This window comes from Nothoprocta perdicaria, unplaced genomic scaffold (genome assembly GCF_003342845.1).
Source record: "Nothoprocta perdicaria isolate Ctin4 unplaced genomic scaffold, notPer1 scaffold_86, whole genome shotgun sequence".
Lineage (NCBI taxonomy): Eukaryota > Metazoa > Chordata > Aves > Tinamiformes > Tinamidae > Nothoprocta > Nothoprocta perdicaria.
Window position 1 is genome coordinate 462,867 of NW_020456154.1, and position 18,650 is coordinate 481,516.

Sequence of the window (18,650 nt, forward strand, 5' to 3'; positions counted from 1 at the left end):
CTAATTTTTAGTCAGGAGACGCAAGTCACATTTTATTCTAACTGGTAGCATTTAAGTAATGCACTCTTCTTAGTGTTTTTAGATTCTGTCACYTCCTGGGACATGTAGATGACTAGGCTCTCTGCTAAACTACAGTCTTCCTGTCTACCCAACCTCGATAATCACCTGTGGAGTGTCATGAGACCTACTCATAAATATTACTGTATGCATAGAAGCTGATAGCTTACAAAGCTGCTATTACTTTGGCCATGAGACAAAGTTAAACAGTCAATTCTTAAAACTTGAAATTTGCTTCAGCTACTTGTGGCATTCTGCTGCTTCTGTTAAGATTAGTAATGAGATGATACCAGTCAGTTTAGAAGAGGAGGCTGTTGGTCCATCTGTGACACCAGTTTTTACTATTGCTGTCATTTTAAGTGACACTCAATTTATGTAACATTAACTATCTGAAAAGCCAAGTGAACGCCTGGGATGCCTGCATATTCCATGAAGAGAGACAAAAACCTTAAACACATGGCTTATCCTAGGATGAACCAACTGCTGCACATGGGCTGTGATAAGRAGATAGTTTCCCATTTCTGTCTTAATGATAGAAAGCTAGAATATGTGCTTGACTTTTTTGCTACTGAAGTTAGGTTAGATCAATATGATTGCTGAGTTCAAGAGAATTACTTAGGATATTGCTGTAGTGTAAGATTCAGTTCTTTCAGAGGTCGAGTAAACACTTGCTAAAGCAGCTGTACTGTTTGTTTATAAAGAAGCCAATGGAACTTAAACTTTCTTTTAAAGGACAAAGCATCTGCAAAATTAGGATAACCATGTAAAACTTAAACTTGAAAAGCAGTTGACTTTAGTTTAAAGCCACTAAAATACATATTGTTATGCTAGAAGAACGACTTCCTCTGGTTCTGTGCCCAAGCAGTAATCTTGTGTTCTAGCGTTCAAGCACAATGTGACTGTTGTTTCTTATACTGGCATCGAGCAGTCTTCCCGATCTACTTAGATGACGTCTATGAAAATGCTGTTGATTCTGCTAGACTGCATGTAAGTAACAGTGTGAGTAACTTAGTTTAACAGGACACTGTAATGGGAGGGATGGGAGAAGAGGAAAAGAGCTTGACTGAAACTCTTCAAGAAAAATCTTCAGTGAAAAAAAAACATGCTCAGGCAAGAGTTAGCTACAGATTATGTACAAATTTGGGCAAGTCTAACAAAAGTATATCTTTTAGATTTCTGTAAAACTCTGGAGTTAACTCTTTATGTTTCTCACTTCTTCTCTTATTTGTTCTAATGGGAAAAAGGCAGCTATTGATGAACTTTAACACTAGCTTTTTTTCTCACAGTCTGGTTTAGATGCATCTAAAGCACTTGCTGCAGTGTTCAGTGATGCTGCATGAAATAGTTGTCCTGGTCTTCTCCCCTTTGTCGCCTCATCTTTTTAAGCAATAAGTTTTTGCTGTAAAAAAAATGATTCATACCTTGGCATGCTTATCCTGATAGAATCCATTATCTGATCCAGTATTGTGCATGCTGTGGTTAATAGTGGCATTAAAATACTGCCAGTGGAAATTGCCTGAGGTGAAATTGTCAGTAGTTAAAACCTTTCAGTTAACCAATCAGTGACAAATGAAAACCTCAGATTAAACAAAAGAGGAACTTTAGTTGAACTTCTGAGGCTTGTTTTCAATAATGATGGAAGATGAGAGGTTCTGATTTAAGTTAGCTTTGAATGTCATTCACGATGCTCTTGGCAGCCTGCTAGTCTGTTGGTTAAGCATAACAGCTGTTTTTCAGTATATGTTTAGTGCACTACGAGACTGTGTACCTGCTATGATGCACGCAAGACACTTGGAATCCTATGAGGTTCTTCTGGAATGCTACGACAAAGAAATCATGGAAGTGCTCAATGAGGTAATTTATTGTGAATGGGAATTAAAGGCAACAGTATGTTTGRAATATTGTTTAGGCCCACATCCGTGGTACTTAACTTGATATAGTCTATAAAATTATTATTAATGGTATTAATGGTTAAGAGTGTTGTTTAAGGGTATGAAAATATTGTGCTCTGGATTGTACTAAATAGGCTGGCAAGAATTCTGTATCGCCCATTTCTGTTTGTATTACTGCAGAAAGAATGTTCTTTTGTTAGCTTTATGTATCTGTCTCTTTCAAGTGGAGGCTGTGTAAATAGCCTCTAAGAGGGCTATTGCATAAWTTACAAAGGGTACTTAACAGAGTGTAAATGTGAATTCACTTTTTTGTTGGCCCTAGGACTCAACTTCTGAAGAATTTTATTTAGACTAGCTCAAAAACTAATATTCTGCTGAAGGTGAGGCCAAATTGCATATTGCAAAGCTTTTCTGTTCTTTTATTGGAAACCTGCTCCATATATGAGAATTAGGGTTTATAAGGAGTGCACACATTACAAACACAGGGGAAAAAAGTCTTCTCAACCTGTTAGCTGTAAATAGACTACAGGGCTTGGGGAGAGAACAGCTTCCTTCTGCCTGCTGATATCACAGTGTCATTTCCACGTGTGCTTTGCCACTTTGCTTTGCAAAAGATGATTTGTATTTTGCTAATGTCCATGGATTGCTGAATCTGTATTTGGAGGGTTCGTGTGTGTTAGGAGAAGAGAATGTCTGTTCAAATATAAACATGAAACTGTGTTTTCRTAACGAAGCACTTTAGGAGACTTATTCAGGTCGTTACAGTTCATTGCTTTTGTGTATGTGGGGAAGGATTTGGACAGACATTGCTTTTTGAGCACTAAACATCTTTTATTGCCTTGAGCATTTCCTAAATTTCTCTGGTCTTAGTTAAGAGACCATAATGCACCTCTTGTGCTGTATGAAAGTACTTCATAAGTGCAATATTTTCCAGATTCATATTTGGAAGGATTTCTCTAGATAAATAGCCATAAGCTTGGTTCTCCTTAAGATGAAAGTGAAAAGACATTTGAATTGTGTTGAACTCTTATGTAGTGTGAACATCTTGTGTATGAACTCTTATTTCACTTTCACTTGTGTATCCCTCTATGGCAAAACGGTCTTCACTATTTGCTCAGTCTTTTATACAATCTTTTATACAGTGCWTTTATGCAGTGCAGAGATGTTAGTTCTGGCAACAGAACATTGCRAGTGGATGTTGACAGTCTTTTGATTTCTATTTTCCAAACCTACCTAAATAGCACCTGCTGGACAAATTATGTAAAGAGATAGAAAAAGACCTACGCCTGTCAGTTCATACACACCTAAAACTTGATGACAGAAATCCCTTCAGAGTTGGTATGAAGGATCTAGCTCATTTCTTCTTTCTGAACCCGATACGTTTTTTCAATCGCTTCATTGACATAAAAGGTGAGTTGTAATAACTTTTCTTCCTACCATTATTTTCTCTCTCTTGCAGTTTGGTTATAGCGCATCTTTTTACTTTTTTTTCCCAAATTTGCTCTGTATGTAGCATACGTATGTATGCTATTTTAGTTAATCTTTTTGYGTGTTTACAGCTTATGTGACACACTATTTGGACAAGACCTTCTACAACTTAACAACTGTAGCTCTTCATGACTGGGCTACCTATAGTGAAATGAGAAACCTAGCAACTCAGCGATATGGTTTGAACATGACTGAAGCACATCTTCCCAGCCAGACTCTGGAACAGGTGCGATTCCATAGGATAATAAATTGTGCTATTGCATTGTCATCCTAGAGAGCTATTCAAAGGTTAAAATGAAATTTGGAGAACTGCTTGGAAGGGGAAAAAAAACACCCACAGTGCCTAATTTCTTGATGACTTCTGAGACGTGGCCTTACCGTTCTTTGGAAATACTTAGAACCAGCATCAGTTAATTTCATATTGCGTTTGTGAAGTCTCTGTGGTTTCTAACACCACGTTTAATATTTTCCCTGCTTCATTGCCTGCTTCTGATCAGGTTCTGCCTGTCAGTCACTAAGAGGGCCAGTGTTTAATAGTCTGGACATCTACAAAATTGAGGCCTCCGTTTAGCTTATTAGAAGAGTGACCTAGAGCCTCTTAGAAACTCCTAACCATGGTTACCTGTAGAATGAAGTTAGTGTTTCGTCAAGTTAATGGCCAACTTACTTGATGAGTGGGTGCAAAAGAAGTACAATTTATGTATTTATAGTGATTTTTCTTCAAGAGTTTATAGATACATTGCTTTTCTTTATACAGCTTCCATTTCTCGTGTTCTCAGAGGCTGTGCTTTCTGAAGTTGGGAGAGAAAACCCAAACTCTGGTTACTTCTCTCCTTATTGAAACAAAGTACAGTTCCTTATAGTTTTTCTTACTTTGGCTTTTTCTCTTTCTATTAGCAATGTTTGGACATCAAATTTGTGTTGTAGAGAATTCTTTTTTCTCAATATTTTTTTCTCATAACATTGATCCCACCAGGAGCTTTATCTATTTTAAGGTAACAAAGAAAACAAAGCCAGAAAAATCCTGATACAGTCCTTGACTGGAAACAGAGTCCTCAGATTAAATAACAAATAGAAAATGTCAGTGTTCTAAACAGAATGAAGAAAACTAAATCAAAAAATAGCTATATGAGAACAGCCTAATCTATCAGTGTTTTTTTTTCTGACTTGCCAGGTAGAATTGATCCCTTGCTTTTAGGGAAAGCTAAAGGCAGAAGTATAAATTAAATGTATAAGCTTAGCTGCCTTTTTTTGTTTTTCCAAGTGACAGCTTATAAGCACTGAAAACAAATTGTGTAGTTTCTTTTTTATTAATGTTGAAGAGGGAAAATGCCGATTCCCTGAATGTTTTCAAGGGACTATAGAAATGGCAGTTACGCATCTCGATAGTTACTGAGAAAAACTGTGATAAAGTTTCTCAATAGATAATATTGTTTCAGGGTCTGGATGTTTTGGAAATCATGAGAAATATTCATGTTTTTGTGTCTCGCTACCTCTACAATCTGAATAATCAGGTAAAGTATGTTCTGCACCTTCAGTTTGGCTGTAGTTTGAAGGCTTTGAGCAGTGCAAAGTAGGTATGTGTAGGACTGTGTGCCCAGCTGCGTATGCTTGGTGATGAGTTGTACAGTGGCAGTTACAGCTCTGGAAAAACTTTGGGGACACTATAGATAATCTCTGAGAATACTCTTTGAATGTAGTTGCATATTGTAGGATCACCCATCGCAAATGTTACAGTAAAGAAGAGGAGGTTGCAAGCACGATTGGCTGCTATTTAAGGGCATATTGTGCATCCATTATTTTTTGTCTTGAAATAAGAATATCTGAGGAGGGGTTATAAGAGAAGTCATGCATGATATGGAGAACGTGAATAATCTCCTGTTGATTGTGTGAGGTGCCCTCTCTGAAACTGAGCAGCTGAAAGAAAAGCAAATGCTTTCTCTAATAATATTTCATTCAGTGGGGCCAAAAGAAATTAGACCCGTTCATGAARGATGGGCTCAAACAGGAGAGTTTGGATGAAGTGTCTTCTTTGAAACATTAAATCATCAGAGGTTGGAGGGTTGTACAGGGTAGAGTTCATCATATGCATAGCCCTAAGCAACAGTTAGTGGCTGCTTTTTGATTTGATGTGTGGGCTACCTAGACTGTTGATCTATCGTGAGGTCTGTTTGGGGTAAATAATTTCTTTTTTCTTTTTCTCTTCCTAGATATTCATTGAAAGAACTAGTAATAACAAACACTTGAACACTATCAATATCCGGCATATTGCTAATTCAATCCGAACTCACGGAACAGGCATCATGAACACAACAGTGAGTGTATTAGTATATTCTGCCTTTTTTAAATTCACTTTTAATAGTGCAAAAGAGCCTCCAAACTTTTTCTATTACCAAAGGGTTTGACTGTGCAATTTCAATAACACAATAGTGATTGGTTTTGTGTATTACTGAATAGAACAGTTCTTGGGAATCATGCAGCCTATATCAGAAATTCTCTTAGGAGTTATGCTGCTACTGGCTGCTGCATACAAACTACTGAAGAGATCCAGAAAGRTACCTGTAGAAGCAGAGTTAGAACTCTGAATTAAATAATGATGAAAATAATATTTATCAAATATGTGCTACAGGATTTTGACATTAAATTGCATGCATAAATTAACACACTGTAAGTTGCTGCTTATTAGTCCTTGTTATGCAGGTATTTTTGCTGCTAAACAAATCTTGGTAAGAAATGCAGTGTTAATTTAAGTGGATCTTGTARTAATTATTCTTAAGAAAAAGCCGCTTTCCAATTAATGAAATGGAAACTGCTGATCTATGATAATTTATTTGAAGGCTCAGTCTTACTAGAATCCTCATAATGTTGTTGGTGATGCAGATGGWTTTCTTAAACAGAAGAGAAAATTTTTCTTTCTGCATGGTAAATATGAGTGCAGCCTCCTGTAGCTTATTTATTGCAGCAGGAATTTATCATTGTTCTCATATTTAGATATAGGGTTGAAGTTCAGCTTAGTGTTTTCTCAGATGATTTCAAATCTGTCACTTTCAAATCTGTTACTTATATTTTTACTCTTTGCTATTTTCTTTGTCCCAGTCTTCTGTTYTCTATCAACAAATAAAGCAAGGAACTTGGTGAACGTTGAGCTGACTCCCAGGTCATTACTTTGAAAGTGGAAATGATTAGGAAAAAAGATTTTCGTGCTGCCTCATCTTGCACTGTTGATCTCTGTTTTCTTTTTGATGCTAGAGTAGTTAAGTCTTGCTTACTTCAGTGACTTGAGCGACTGAAAAAGTTGTCCTGCTTTTTGCAGTATTTCCTGAAGCAGGCGTTGCAGCTTTGTTTGCTTCTGACTGAGGTTGTTTGGGTAGAYGTGAAAATTAATGTGTAGAGGGAAAATGGGTTTTGCCTTAGGGAGGAATATTTCTAAGAAGTTTTTATGGAAGTGAAAAGCTGGACCAAGAGGTTGTGCAGACTCCACAGTTTGACTGAGGAGGTTGAGCGTGTTTGCCCTTTTCAACTTGAAATGTTTTGTTTTGAACAGACAGTAACGGGATATTTCTGACGATATTGGGCCGGTCAAAGTACTGAAATGACCAATTTATGCCCCATCTCTTCTGCCATTCCTGAAAGAGAGTCAGCCTTTCACAAGAAGACTCTTAATTTTTTTTTTTTTTTAAACAATGAAAGTAAAAGGATCAGGAAAAGAGTGAGGAATAATAAATTAAAACTATGGCAGTTTTCTATTTTCTATTTCTAATTTCTATTTTCTAATTCTATTTTCTATTTTCTATTTTGAAAATAGTGTTATCATAAATGCAAGTTATTCAGGAAGCTGCTAAAGAGGAGTTGCTAAGGTTGTATGTTATTTTATTAACTTTCTCAGTTTGACTTTTAACTTTATTTTAGGTGAACTTCACTTACCAATTCTTGAGGAAAAAGTTTTATATCTTTAGCCAGTTCATGTATGATGAGCATATCAAATCCAGGCTTATCAAAGACATCAGATTCTTCAGGGAAGTCAAGGATCAAAATGATCACAAGGTATAGTAACCTGGGAAGCATTGAGAATATCTCGGCTGAAAAGTGTGCTGCTTTCATRGAAGTGAAGCTGAACTTGCACTAAACCATAAAATGTCACAACTTTCCTTTTTATTTGCATATGTATTTCCAGACAGAGTGACAGCATTTTCTTTTCTCATTTTCAGAATGGTTGCATTATGTTTTTTGTGTTGATTGGATAAAATCATTCTGTCGAAGATCTGCAAAAGATGATTTGACACAATTCATCTATTGTAGGTCCCAGACTTCTGGTTCAACAATTGTCTGTTTGGAATAGTAAGATTAATTCAGACAGAAGCCAAAATGAACATGTWGCATTTACTGTGTCAATAAATGGAGATTTGGGTCTAATTTCCAATGAAGGAAAATTGATTTCTAAAGAACAAGACAATACTGTATTTTACTGTATTAGAAAATACACTAGCAGTTTTTTTGATTGTCAAGTGCTTATTTCTGCAAGGTATTATTCAGATAAAAGTAACTCTTCTGTTTCACTGTGCAGCTTTCACAAGTGACTTAATGAAACAGCCCTTGAAAACAAATGTAGACAGGCAGACTTATACGTAAAATGAAACTGTAGCTACGAGGTAGAGATGTGTGACAGATAGAACTGTATTGATATGAAATGTATATATGTGTAAGTATTGATGGATAAGTGGTTATTCATACACATTTTTTCTAAAATAATTTCTCCAGTATCCCTTTGAGAGAGCAGATAAATTCAACCGAGGCATCAGAAAACTTGGAATGACCCCGGATGGCCAAAGTTACCTTGACCAGTTCAGACAACTCATAAGTCAAATCGGTATGAAAACCTATGTAAGATAATGTTAAAAGGGTTTTTTGGAAAAGTTTTCATAGTGTATTATAAACAGGACTTWAGCTTAGGCCAAAAGCACTTGTATGGAGGGGAGTACACTTGAACCTCATGTGTAATCAGTACTCTTATCTAATAGTACAGATGGGAGCTTTGCTATGTGTGTTTTCTTCGTGCTTTTCTTTTCCAGTGGACTCCTGACACTAGGGTTTAGCCTCTCTCCACGCTCCTGCTTGTCTCTGTGTTGTCTTATTTTTTCAGAACAATTTCTTTATCAAAAAGGTTACGGCAAATTTATGTTTTGGTGCTTGGTAAGAGTTGTGRAGTGTGTGTRTGTGTGTGTGTACACATATTAAATAATAACACCCAACTAACTCCTTTTTCTTGTTTTTAAAGGCAATGGGATGGGTTACGTGCGAATGATAAGATCTGGTGGACTTCATTGCTGTAGCAGTGCAATTAGGTACTGCCACAAATATTTTATTTTTCTGTTTCTACTTTCCCCTTCCTTTGTTCCTCATTCCTGCTGATATTCCCTAGAAAAGTTCTGTTCCTCTAGTCCTCTCTAAGTAAATGTATCATTTGAATAAAAATAGCAAGGGTTCATCTGTATGCCTTCATCTCACTGGGAGTGTGAGAAATGTTTTCGGAATTCCAAGGAGCTGTGAAATGATTGCTGTGGAACACCAAGAATCAAATGAATTATATGGAAAGACATCGAAAAGGACTTTATAGAATGTGTACTTAAGTCATTACTCCTAGGTTCTGATATTAACCACTCTTAAGAGAGTCTAGGTGCATCAARGAAAAATAGTACTTAAAAACTAATACTTAAAAACAAAATTCACGGCTATCTGATACTTCTTTCTGCTTTGATTATTTGTGCTTATATGAGCGTAGAGAGTCATTAAAATCTAGTGACTGTTATGTGCAAGGAAATGGTTGGTTGTAGGCAAGTGGCAGTGAATTATCCAGRGCAACAAATGCTTGAGAAAAGAGATGGTAGCCTAGGAAAAGCAGAAATGTGTGATGCAGGTTGTGCTTGCATTTAATAGTGCTTCTAAAAGAAAGGGATCACAGATGTTATATAACTTGCATGTAGTTCGGGAGCCCAGAAGACAAGATATCTTATTAATGAAATTATATATTACAATAGATACGTCAGTGAATAAAAGCAATTGAACATAATTCTAACAAACAGTAAGTTTTCAGGTTTGTTCCTGATCTGGAAGATATTGTTAATTTTGAAGAGCTAGTGAAAGAAGAAGGGCTCTCAGAAGAAACCCAAAAAGCAGCAAGGTACCTTAGCATCATGCTTGGAGGGCTGAGGAGGGAATGGGATAATAAAATTATAATTTTAGAGAAACACAAGTTTTTAGTTATATTTTGGGGGACGTTGAAAAGTGTTACAACAAAATTTACATTGTTGGGGGATGTTTTGATGTTCAACTTAATTTTATGCAAAAATACTTGYTCTTCAAAAAGGGGGAAAATAGAAACAATACTTACAAAATTGCTAAAGGCATTGTGGTATTTATGCTAACTGCGCTGCTGTAGAATCCAGCTTGATAAAGTTCTTGTGACTTGAAAGCTAACGTATGTTCTTTTCACCAGTGCCTGACATCCATATCTTGAATGCATAGGTCCTTTCCCCCTCCTCCTTTTTTTTCTTTTTTTTTTTTTAAGGGAAAATTAAAAGTACTGCCTATATAGTCTATCTTTAGACTCCTCTTTGACACCCCTGAGAGTTACGAGGAAATCAGATGAGTCCAACATGATCCGAGGTTGCCCAGTAGTTGGGGAGCAATCTCAGATCCTCTAGTCAGCAAGCCGGACCGGGGATGTAACTCGAGCTTAGAGAGAGGGTCGTTACCCCGCAAAGCAACTCGGTGTTAGCCCAGGGCAGGCCACACGCAGCTGCACCTGGGCAGGGTGCAGCCAACACGGTGCTTGTTCTTGGCAGGCAGCTGGACTCCGTGCTCGGCGATCTCACGCGCAACTTTGCGGAGGGAACGGAGTACTTCAAAATGCTGGTGGACGTCTTTGCGCCCGAGTTCCGCAGCCCGAAGAACATGCACCTGCGCAACTTCTACATCATCGTGCCCCCGCTGGTTGGTGCTYGCCTGTGTGGGTCCGTTCGTATTCCTGAAAAAAGGAACCGAGCAGATTTGTGCTAGAAGGTTTTATGTGGAGCAGTTGATCAGCGTGTTCCACTTTCTTCCCTGGTTGTGGTTAGACCTGCTGCTTGGTGTCTGGCTTTGTTAGCAGCTCTCTAAAGCCATTTTGCTTGACTTTGTTTACTTATTTTGCAATAACTCATACAGTAGCAACTTAAAAGCTAATTTTAAATATTTCTCCTCCCAYGTGAATCAAATTGGAGAATCCAAAATCAGAAAAGGGGAAATAGAACCAGCAAAGATGAGGGGAGTTTGAAATGCTGTTCTTCAGCTGTCTGCTGTGTGTGCTCTCTCAGCATCCCAGTAGGTACCTTCGTGCTCCCTTAATGGTGTACTCCAGAGCAATAAAGTTGAAGCCCTCTCTATTGCAACTTGTTAATGAAACCAGAACTGATTCTCTTTTAAAAAGAAATGCACCAACCTGAGTTGTCATCCYGAGTACAGGATTCTGACTAATCAAAAGCAGCTCACATTGAAGGCCTAAATGGTCTAAACAGAACCATCTCATTTTAGAACATCTCATTTTAGAAACTTAATATAATTAAAGAACTAATTTTGAAACATAGGTGAGCCACACAAACTCAGAGCATAAGGAAGTGTATTATTGTAACAGAAGTGAGGGAAAGGAAATGCTTGGCAAGTACTTTTGTTCCTCTTCCCATTTGYCTACTTCTCTTTTTGATAAATACTATTTTGTAATGTGCCCCCCATTTTATGCTGAAATGCATTTTGATGTTTTTAAGTTGTGTTGTAGATTGTCAGCRAGTTGTTACTGTACACTCATTTCCATGTCCCAAAGGTTGCTATATGTACAGAGACACAACCTTTGCTTGATAGTACTACACATCTATTTTTTAACATTGTAGTAAATTTTAGAATGTTGTGGAAATCTTCATTCAGTTGTCTAAATAGAGTGAAATAATATGTTGTCCCTTTGAAACCTTAATATCCTCTAACTGAGCCTTCCAGCTGCTTGGACTATTTTGGTTACCCTGTGCTTTAGTTAAGTTTCCATTACTATTTCTCCAGGGGGAGCTAAGCAATAGAGTCTAATGCATACAGCAAGGATGAGGTTGCACCTTGTGTTATATACAGGTGCCTAAACAAATGTCTTCCAAAACTCAGCTAAGCTCTTTCCACACACACACACACACACCCCGAATCTACAAAAAGAACAAGCATTTCATGATGTAGGATATAATTAGTGTAGTTTGGGAATGGAATTGTATTTATAGCTAACAACATTCACATACCTTTTACATTTTTAAGTCTTTTATGATGATTCAAAACCAGTTGTTTTTTCATTCTTTCAGACCCTCAATTTTGTAGAACATTCAATCAGCTGCAAGGAGAAACTGAATAAGAAGAACAAAAGTGGAGCAGCTTTCACTGATGATGGATTTGCCATGGGTAAGTTTCAGTGCTCTGACTGGCCCTCCAGATACTTGCACAAGAAGTTTGCTGCTTATTTGGTGTGTATCCAGTTTYCCAAATTTAAATTTGGGTTGTTTTGGTGTCAGCACAGTGAGCTGCAGGGTTTTGTTTTGTAGAGGAACTCGTAAGCATGGAGTATGAAGTAACTGAGCAACAATTCTGCCCTGTGTGGCACCGTGTGGTACCTCCCCTCCCATTCCGCCTTTTTCCTTTTTCCTCAAAAGATTGCAGCCTAAAAATGAGAATATATTCGGGTCTTTATGTAAGCCCTAGGAGCCTAAAGAGTAAGATATGCTCTTTATTCTCCCTCTGTTAGATGTAATTGTACTACATGCTGCAGTATGTAGATGTAACGTTAATTGTAGATGAGAGCTTGACCACATGAGCGTTAAGAACTTAAGCCCAGTCCCTCAGAGACGTTAACTGAACACGTTTCACTAGTTGCATGCTGACTGTGGAAAACGGTTTGTTGGTGACTACAGGAGTGGCTTATATTCTGAAGCTTTTGGATCAGTACCAGGAGTTTGATTCGCTGCACTGGTTCCAGTCTGTTCGAGAGAAATACGTGAAGGAAATCAGAGCAGTAGCTAAACARCAGAATGTGCAGTCCACTAATCAAGACGAAAAACTGCTGCAAACTATGAACTTGACCCACAAGCGCCTGGAAGTTTGCTTGCAGGTTTGTTTGCATGGCTCAAGCTGTGTCCTTTGCACAGTTCTGCGCTTACCCATCATGGTTCAGGCAACTGTTTCCCAAAGGAGCACAGCGAGAGCAAAAGCAGAGTGTGTCCCGGAGCAGAAACAACAAAAACACAAAGATTTCAGATATATTATTTGCAGGGAATATCCTGAGCACTCTTAGCAATTTCAGTTGTTTGATTGGCGGTCTTTGACTACTACAATTAAAATCTAAATGCTTAAATAGGAAAGAGCAGCTTTTCAATTACATTTATTAGAAGAGAGATTGCCTATAGCACTTTGAATCTGCAGAGCTGCTTGGGTATTGCTTCCCTAGGTTGCAAAGTTGCAGTATATGGCAGCTGCCAGGGGCAAGACAAATTATTGAATTCTGAAGCGCAGCCGCCCTGGCTGCAGCAGGGACACGAGTGCTCCCTGCCTCCCCTCGCTTTGCTTTCGCCTCCAGGCTGGCACAGGACAGTAGTTGTAGCTGTAGTTGTTCTGCACGGTCCCTGCTTGCGTTCTGCAGCTGCCCCTGTGTTGCTGAAGCCCTGCMTGCCCTCGTGCTGCCAAGGGCCTGCGCTGGGGCGGCTGCTCCTCTGCTGTTAGGGGAACCTTGGCCTTGGTCAGTGACGGACCAAGCCTCTGGTCCCCTACGTTTAGTTCTGGCATGGTTTTCCACAGGCAGGGTGTTGCAGATCTTCACTGCTGCTGCAAACTGCATTTTGAGCCTCGGTGGCTTAGTCCCATTTTTACTGCATGGGTGCTGCTTAATTTTCATTATTCTTCCAGGTTCTGGCTGCCCTCTGCTTTATAAAATGCATGTGCATCAGGCATGGGGGAGAAAGCATTTTTCAATTGATTGATCAATTTTAATTGAAATCTTACTGCCTGAGATGCTTCTGAAAGAGCCTGTTCATATTGGTCTACAGATTTTTTTTTGATAACTTAACACTCCATTCTGTATCTTTTTATTTAGGAATTTGAACTGCTTTATTTCTCACTAAGCAGTGCAAGAATATTTTTCCGAGCAGATAAAACTGCAGCAGAAGAAAACCAGGAAAAGAGAGAGAAAGAAGGTGAGTGAATGCTGACTGTAGAAGACTTGTTTTGATTTTGTTTTGTTTTGTCTGCTTGAGGGAAAGAAGTGCAGAAGTGCCCTTGCCTTTTTCTCCATTGCTACTCTCTTGCTAGTGGGTTGAATTCCAGAAAGTGTTTTCTGGATTGAGGATGTTTCAGCAGGACAATCCCTTAGCGATCTTCTCTGAAACAGGGGAATTTTAAGCTGACTTCTAGAGGGAAGAAAAAAACGAGGCCAGGAAGAGTTTCAGACTAGCAATAGTATTAAGTTCAGTAAGTCAGGATCAGCTTTCCCTCTCTGTCACCCATTCTGTCAATGGCAGCCCCCTCTGCACAACCTGTGCTGGAAAACTGTTTTTTTCACGTGTTGTTGAACAGATGTTTTCTCAACTTGCACAGGCAGGTGATGCTTGCAACTATTGGAGCTAACTTTTGGATGTTTATTGTGTGTTCTGGTGTACCACTTAATTTTTCAAAGATCAGCATAGCAATTGGTAGTAAGATCTCTTGAGTAAACACGGGAATTTTGCTCTTACATGGACATGTGCACGTTTGTTCCCTTCTGAAATCTGGAAAAGTCTCTTGGCTGTGAGAAATTGTCGTGTATGTTTTAAAACCTCTTTAAATGAGAACGCTGCCAAGGGTACAGGTGTGAACATACAGATCAGTCACCATATTCTTGGAAACGCAAGTCTCCCATGGCTGAATATAGTAATAATTAAAAATTGAATTGATAAATAACTTTCCACTGTAGTTCTGASAGACACTCAAGAGTGACCTGTGAGATTGTTGGAACTGAATCACAGAATCACAGAMTGGTTGAGGTTGGAAGGGACCTCTAGAGATCATCTAGTCCAAACCCCCTGCTCCAGCAGGGACACCCAGAGCAYGGGGCACAGGGYSRCATCCAGGTGGGCTGGGGAGATCTCCAGAGAAGGAGACTCCACAGCCTCCCTGGGCAGCCTGTGCCAGGGCTCTGKCACCCTCACAGGGAAGAAGTTCCTGCTCACATGGAGATGGAGCTGCCTGTGTTGCAGCTTGCACCCATTGCCCCTTGTCCTGTCACTGGCCACCGCTGAGAAGAGCTTGGCCCCTTCCTCCCKACATTCTCCCTTAATGTACTTATACATGTTAATCAAATCCCCTCTCAGCCTTCTCTTCTCCAGGCTAAACAGGCCCAACTCACTCAGTCTCTCATACGAGAGATGTTCCAGTCCCTTAATCGTCTTTGTAGCTCTCCGCTGGCTTCAGTGTTTTTTTCTTTATACTAGAGAAGCTAATTAGTTGACAAAGGAAGTTCTTTAACCATGAATTTATACTCAATCACATTCAGTGGAGTTGCTCCAAACATTGCCTAACTTTTGGGGATGGTGGAGGGAGCTATAAGCAGTGTGATGAGCAGAAGAGGTAAATTATCCTCTCTATTTTGATAGAGCATTCAGTAGAACAGCAGTTACTGAAATATATTTCAGGTTAAGTATTTGCTGTCAGGATACCCATATGGTTTTGAATGTAAAATGTGCTAGCAGTGAGAGAAGCTTGAAATACCTGAAGYTTGGAGCAGCGGAGTAAAAGCTGGGACCATCACTGCAGTATCGTGGCCTTCCAGCACAGCGTGTCAGCTTGGGCCCTGCAGAGTGTGTGAGCACAGACACCCGCTCTTCACACCAGCCATCCTGCCGCTGAGGAGAATTCACCCCAAACGGGGCGCTTCAGAGGGCCGGGATGTTTGTAGCTAGCGGGTCAGTTAGGATCTGCTGGCGGGGTGGTGCTGGCTGCTTTGCCACGTGAGCGTAACGCGGGTGCTGGGGCTTTCTGCTGCTCTCCTGAAAGTGTTAAACCGTATCTGTCCTCATGTTTGTCTTTGTAGAGGAATCTGTTAAGGGAAGCAACGGAGATCTTGCCAGCTCCGCGCCTGCCGATCCTGTTGTGAAATGATAAATCCGGTATGGGGGATGAGTAATTGCCTACTTGGGTAACTCATTTTTTGTCACTATCTGTAATGCTCTGCAAAAGCTGTAGACTTGATTTACACTCTCTGCTAAAGCCAGTAGTAAATGTACACTAGTGTGTGAACAGCCAGAGCTGCAAAGGCTGCAGTTGTCTCTCTCTCTGTTTAGAAACCCCTCTTTTTTCAGGCAGGGGTTATTTATTTGCAGTATTTTCAGCAGTCTTTTTCTCTGGAAAATAATGATATAAAACTTGACGTTAGAGGAAGCTATTTTAAATTACAGAAAAAAAATCTTTCTAATTTTTAGATGTTTTCTTGCATCTCTAATATAACATTTTGATAAAGAGGAATAAAGAGAAAAAAAAAAAGAAAAAGAAGCCTCTCAGCAGTGCTTTAACAACAGGCATGTCTCTTCCCTCAGAGAAAAAAAAAAAAAAAAAAAAAAAAAAAAAAGCAAGATACTGTTTGTTTTTACTCCACAGCAAGGGCCTATTTGTTGTCCAAAGTGCTATGGACTCGTGTTACGTTCTGCTGCAGGCAGAGCAGTGGATGTTGCGGCTGTTAAAGCTGTTGCACAAGATGGAAATCCTTATTAATGTTGTATTACACTAAAACCTTTAGTGTATTATTTGGGCTGTGGGAAATTTAAAATCCTGGCGGGTTTATCTCTCCCTGCTCTTTTTCCAACCCTGTGTCAGGGAATGGGGGAATATACATTACATGAAAAATGTAATGAACTTGCTCCTCGTTTTGTACCGAAGGTCTGCTGTGCGTSCACAGAAGTCAGGAAACCCCCCGAGCCACGAGGGAACTGCCAGCAGCTCTTCCTCCTGCGACCAGACACTGTGTGAGGGGTGTCTGTTCCTGCCAAGTGATCTTACCCACCAGGACTCCGGCGTGCCTAACTGCAGGTTGCAGCCTCCCATCGGTCTTTCCTTGCCTTTGTAGGTCTGTTGTTTTTCCTGTGCTCTTCATACAGTTTTACCTGCCTGACCATTAACAATAATTGCACTGCAGATTTCGGAAGCTGCTCAACACTGTGAGAACTCTGTAGAAATTTAACATCTTTTAACGCCTGCAAGTAGAAATTTCTATACTGTGCAAGAGTTACTCAGATTCCTGACTTGAACAGGTAGCTAGACTTAGCTTAAAAATGAGTGCCAGTTTCATTAAAAGATACAATTGTGTTTCAGTGTCCCAGAGTATAAAACAAGGACTTACTAGCTAGAATAAACACTCCAGTCAGCCTGAGATTCACTTTTTTTCTTCCTTTTTGGCCTTTGACKGTACAATTAGGCTGTAATTGCCAGCTTCTTTCATCTCTTCTAATGACAAAAAAAGATGAGGTTTTAAGGTATGTGGTTCCAATTGCTCTACCCTTGGCTTCCTGATTAAGATGATTCYTGGGATCCTTGATATGTCCTTTTCTGCCGGTCCCTTTAACTCTCAGAAAACCAGAGATCTTCTGTTGCAACTGGAGAGGCCAGGCTCATGTGCAAGTCCCTTTGGTGAAAACACGACTGTTGAAATCCGCTTGAGTTCCTGCAGGCTTTCAGTTTTGATTCATTATCCTTGCAGAGAGACTGCCCTAAGAAGGCTGCGTTCCCTGCCTAACTTTAGGGTGTTTCTCGTGACACCGGCGTGCCGGAGCCTTCCCGCGTGCCCCACACCGCTGGTGGGCTGGTCCATGGCTCGGCAGAATGGGCTGCACGTGTTGATTCCCAYGGGACTGGCTTGCTGGCTACCGTGTACAGTCGGTCAGGGCTTTGCCTGTGCTCTGTGAAACCTGCAGCTCTCCTTCCCCTCGTTTTTTTCCTTTTGAGGCCCCCCTCTCAGACAGGGGGTAATTTGCAGCTATCCCTGAGCTCTGCGTTTTCGTCACGTGCGGTCAGAAACCCGCGTGGTTCTGGTGGGGGAAATTCTACAAGACACAAGCTTATTTTTATAGAACGCTTTTTAGATCGGGGGCCCTGAATGTATCCTATATGGCCAAATTAACAAAGAAATATATATATGCGCACTCATAAATATGTACAGTGATAAAGAACTATTCTTGCTAATACCAGGTTGTAGTTATTGTATTTAAACAGAGAACTTTGTCATGTAGCAAATAGGTGCAGGAAGCTCTGTGCTATCTGCAGTACAAGGAGGGCCCCAGTTTTAGATGTCCTGTGTGGTAACGACACGTGCATTTAACCCTTGCTGCGGTGCCACTGCGGGAGCCATCTGCATTGCTTTTGCCTTCCTGCGCTGATTAGAGGAACAAACTGGACCCTGACTAGTTGTCTGGAGAAGTGAGGATGGAGTCAAAACAAAGGTAACTAACCCAAAGCTCTGGAGATTCAAAACAAAGGTAACTAACCCAAAGCTCTGGAGATTCAAAACAAAGGTAACTAACCCAAGGCTCTTGCTTGCTCACACTTCCCAGAGGAGGTAAAGGCAGAGGGTTTGTGGCAGGGGGTAGTTCTGCTCTCTGGCCCTCTCCCCAGGCAGAAGGGGCTCGAGGCCCGTCCGTGTCCCGACAAAGCGACCGCCCCTGCTGCCCTCCCGCGCTGTCCCCTGGCCGYGTCCGGAGCGGGGCCGGGCCCCTGCGTCCCCTTCCGCGCTTGTTCCGCTGCCAGCCCCACAGCCAAGGGCCGGGCCGGGGCTGCCCCACATGCTCCATGGGCCGCCCCACGTGCCCTGTGGGGTGCCCAAGTGCCYGCCTGGCAGAGGGCCCCGCAGCAGTGCCCCAGTTAGAGGTAACCTGGAGTGAATTTCAGCAAGGACCRTTCCAGCTTCTCAGGTACAAAGGACCAAATGTAACCCTTAGGTTTCCTAACTCCTTGTACAAAAGGGTATTTTGTTACCTCAGTCTCTTTGGTTCTGTGAGTACACTCTGTACATAAAGCTGTGTTAATAAATGTAATTTTGAAAACCGCATTCTTAGTGGTCTGCAGTAACAGAGGTTCAGCAGGTTTTAATCTTTTTAATAGCTTCAATTTTTATTTGTAAAGAAGTGTTTGTGCCATTAC

General features: G+C 40.4%; 1 protein-coding gene across 1 annotated transcript in view; it reads left to right on the forward strand.

The window, feature by feature from the left end:
- The window catches only part of WASHC4 (WASH complex subunit 4), a 36,655-nt gene extending 18,131 nt beyond the window's left edge, over nt 1–18,524 (forward strand). The window contains exons 19-34 of the mRNA XM_026052271.1: nt 939–1,044; nt 1,795–1,911; nt 3,191–3,359; nt 3,509–3,663; nt 4,877–4,951; nt 5,648–5,752; nt 7,347–7,481; nt 8,196–8,304; nt 8,713–8,779; nt 9,529–9,615; nt 10,280–10,427; nt 11,807–11,903; nt 12,410–12,606; nt 13,585–13,684; nt 15,556–15,631; nt 16,398–18,524. Coding sequence (XP_025908056.1) covers nt 939–1,044; nt 1,795–1,911; nt 3,191–3,359; nt 3,509–3,663; nt 4,877–4,951; nt 5,648–5,752; nt 7,347–7,481; nt 8,196–8,304; nt 8,713–8,779; nt 9,529–9,615; nt 10,280–10,427; nt 11,807–11,903; nt 12,410–12,606; nt 13,585–13,684; nt 15,556–15,623 — 1,735 coding nt within the window. The 3' untranslated portion in view covers nt 15,624–15,631; nt 16,398–18,524. The remainder of the gene's footprint in view (nt 1–938; nt 1,045–1,794; nt 1,912–3,190; nt 3,360–3,508; nt 3,664–4,876; nt 4,952–5,647; nt 5,753–7,346; nt 7,482–8,195; nt 8,305–8,712; nt 8,780–9,528; nt 9,616–10,279; nt 10,428–11,806; nt 11,904–12,409; nt 12,607–13,584; nt 13,685–15,555; nt 15,632–16,397) is intronic.
- The last annotated feature ends 126 nt before the right edge of the window (nt 18,525–18,650 follow it).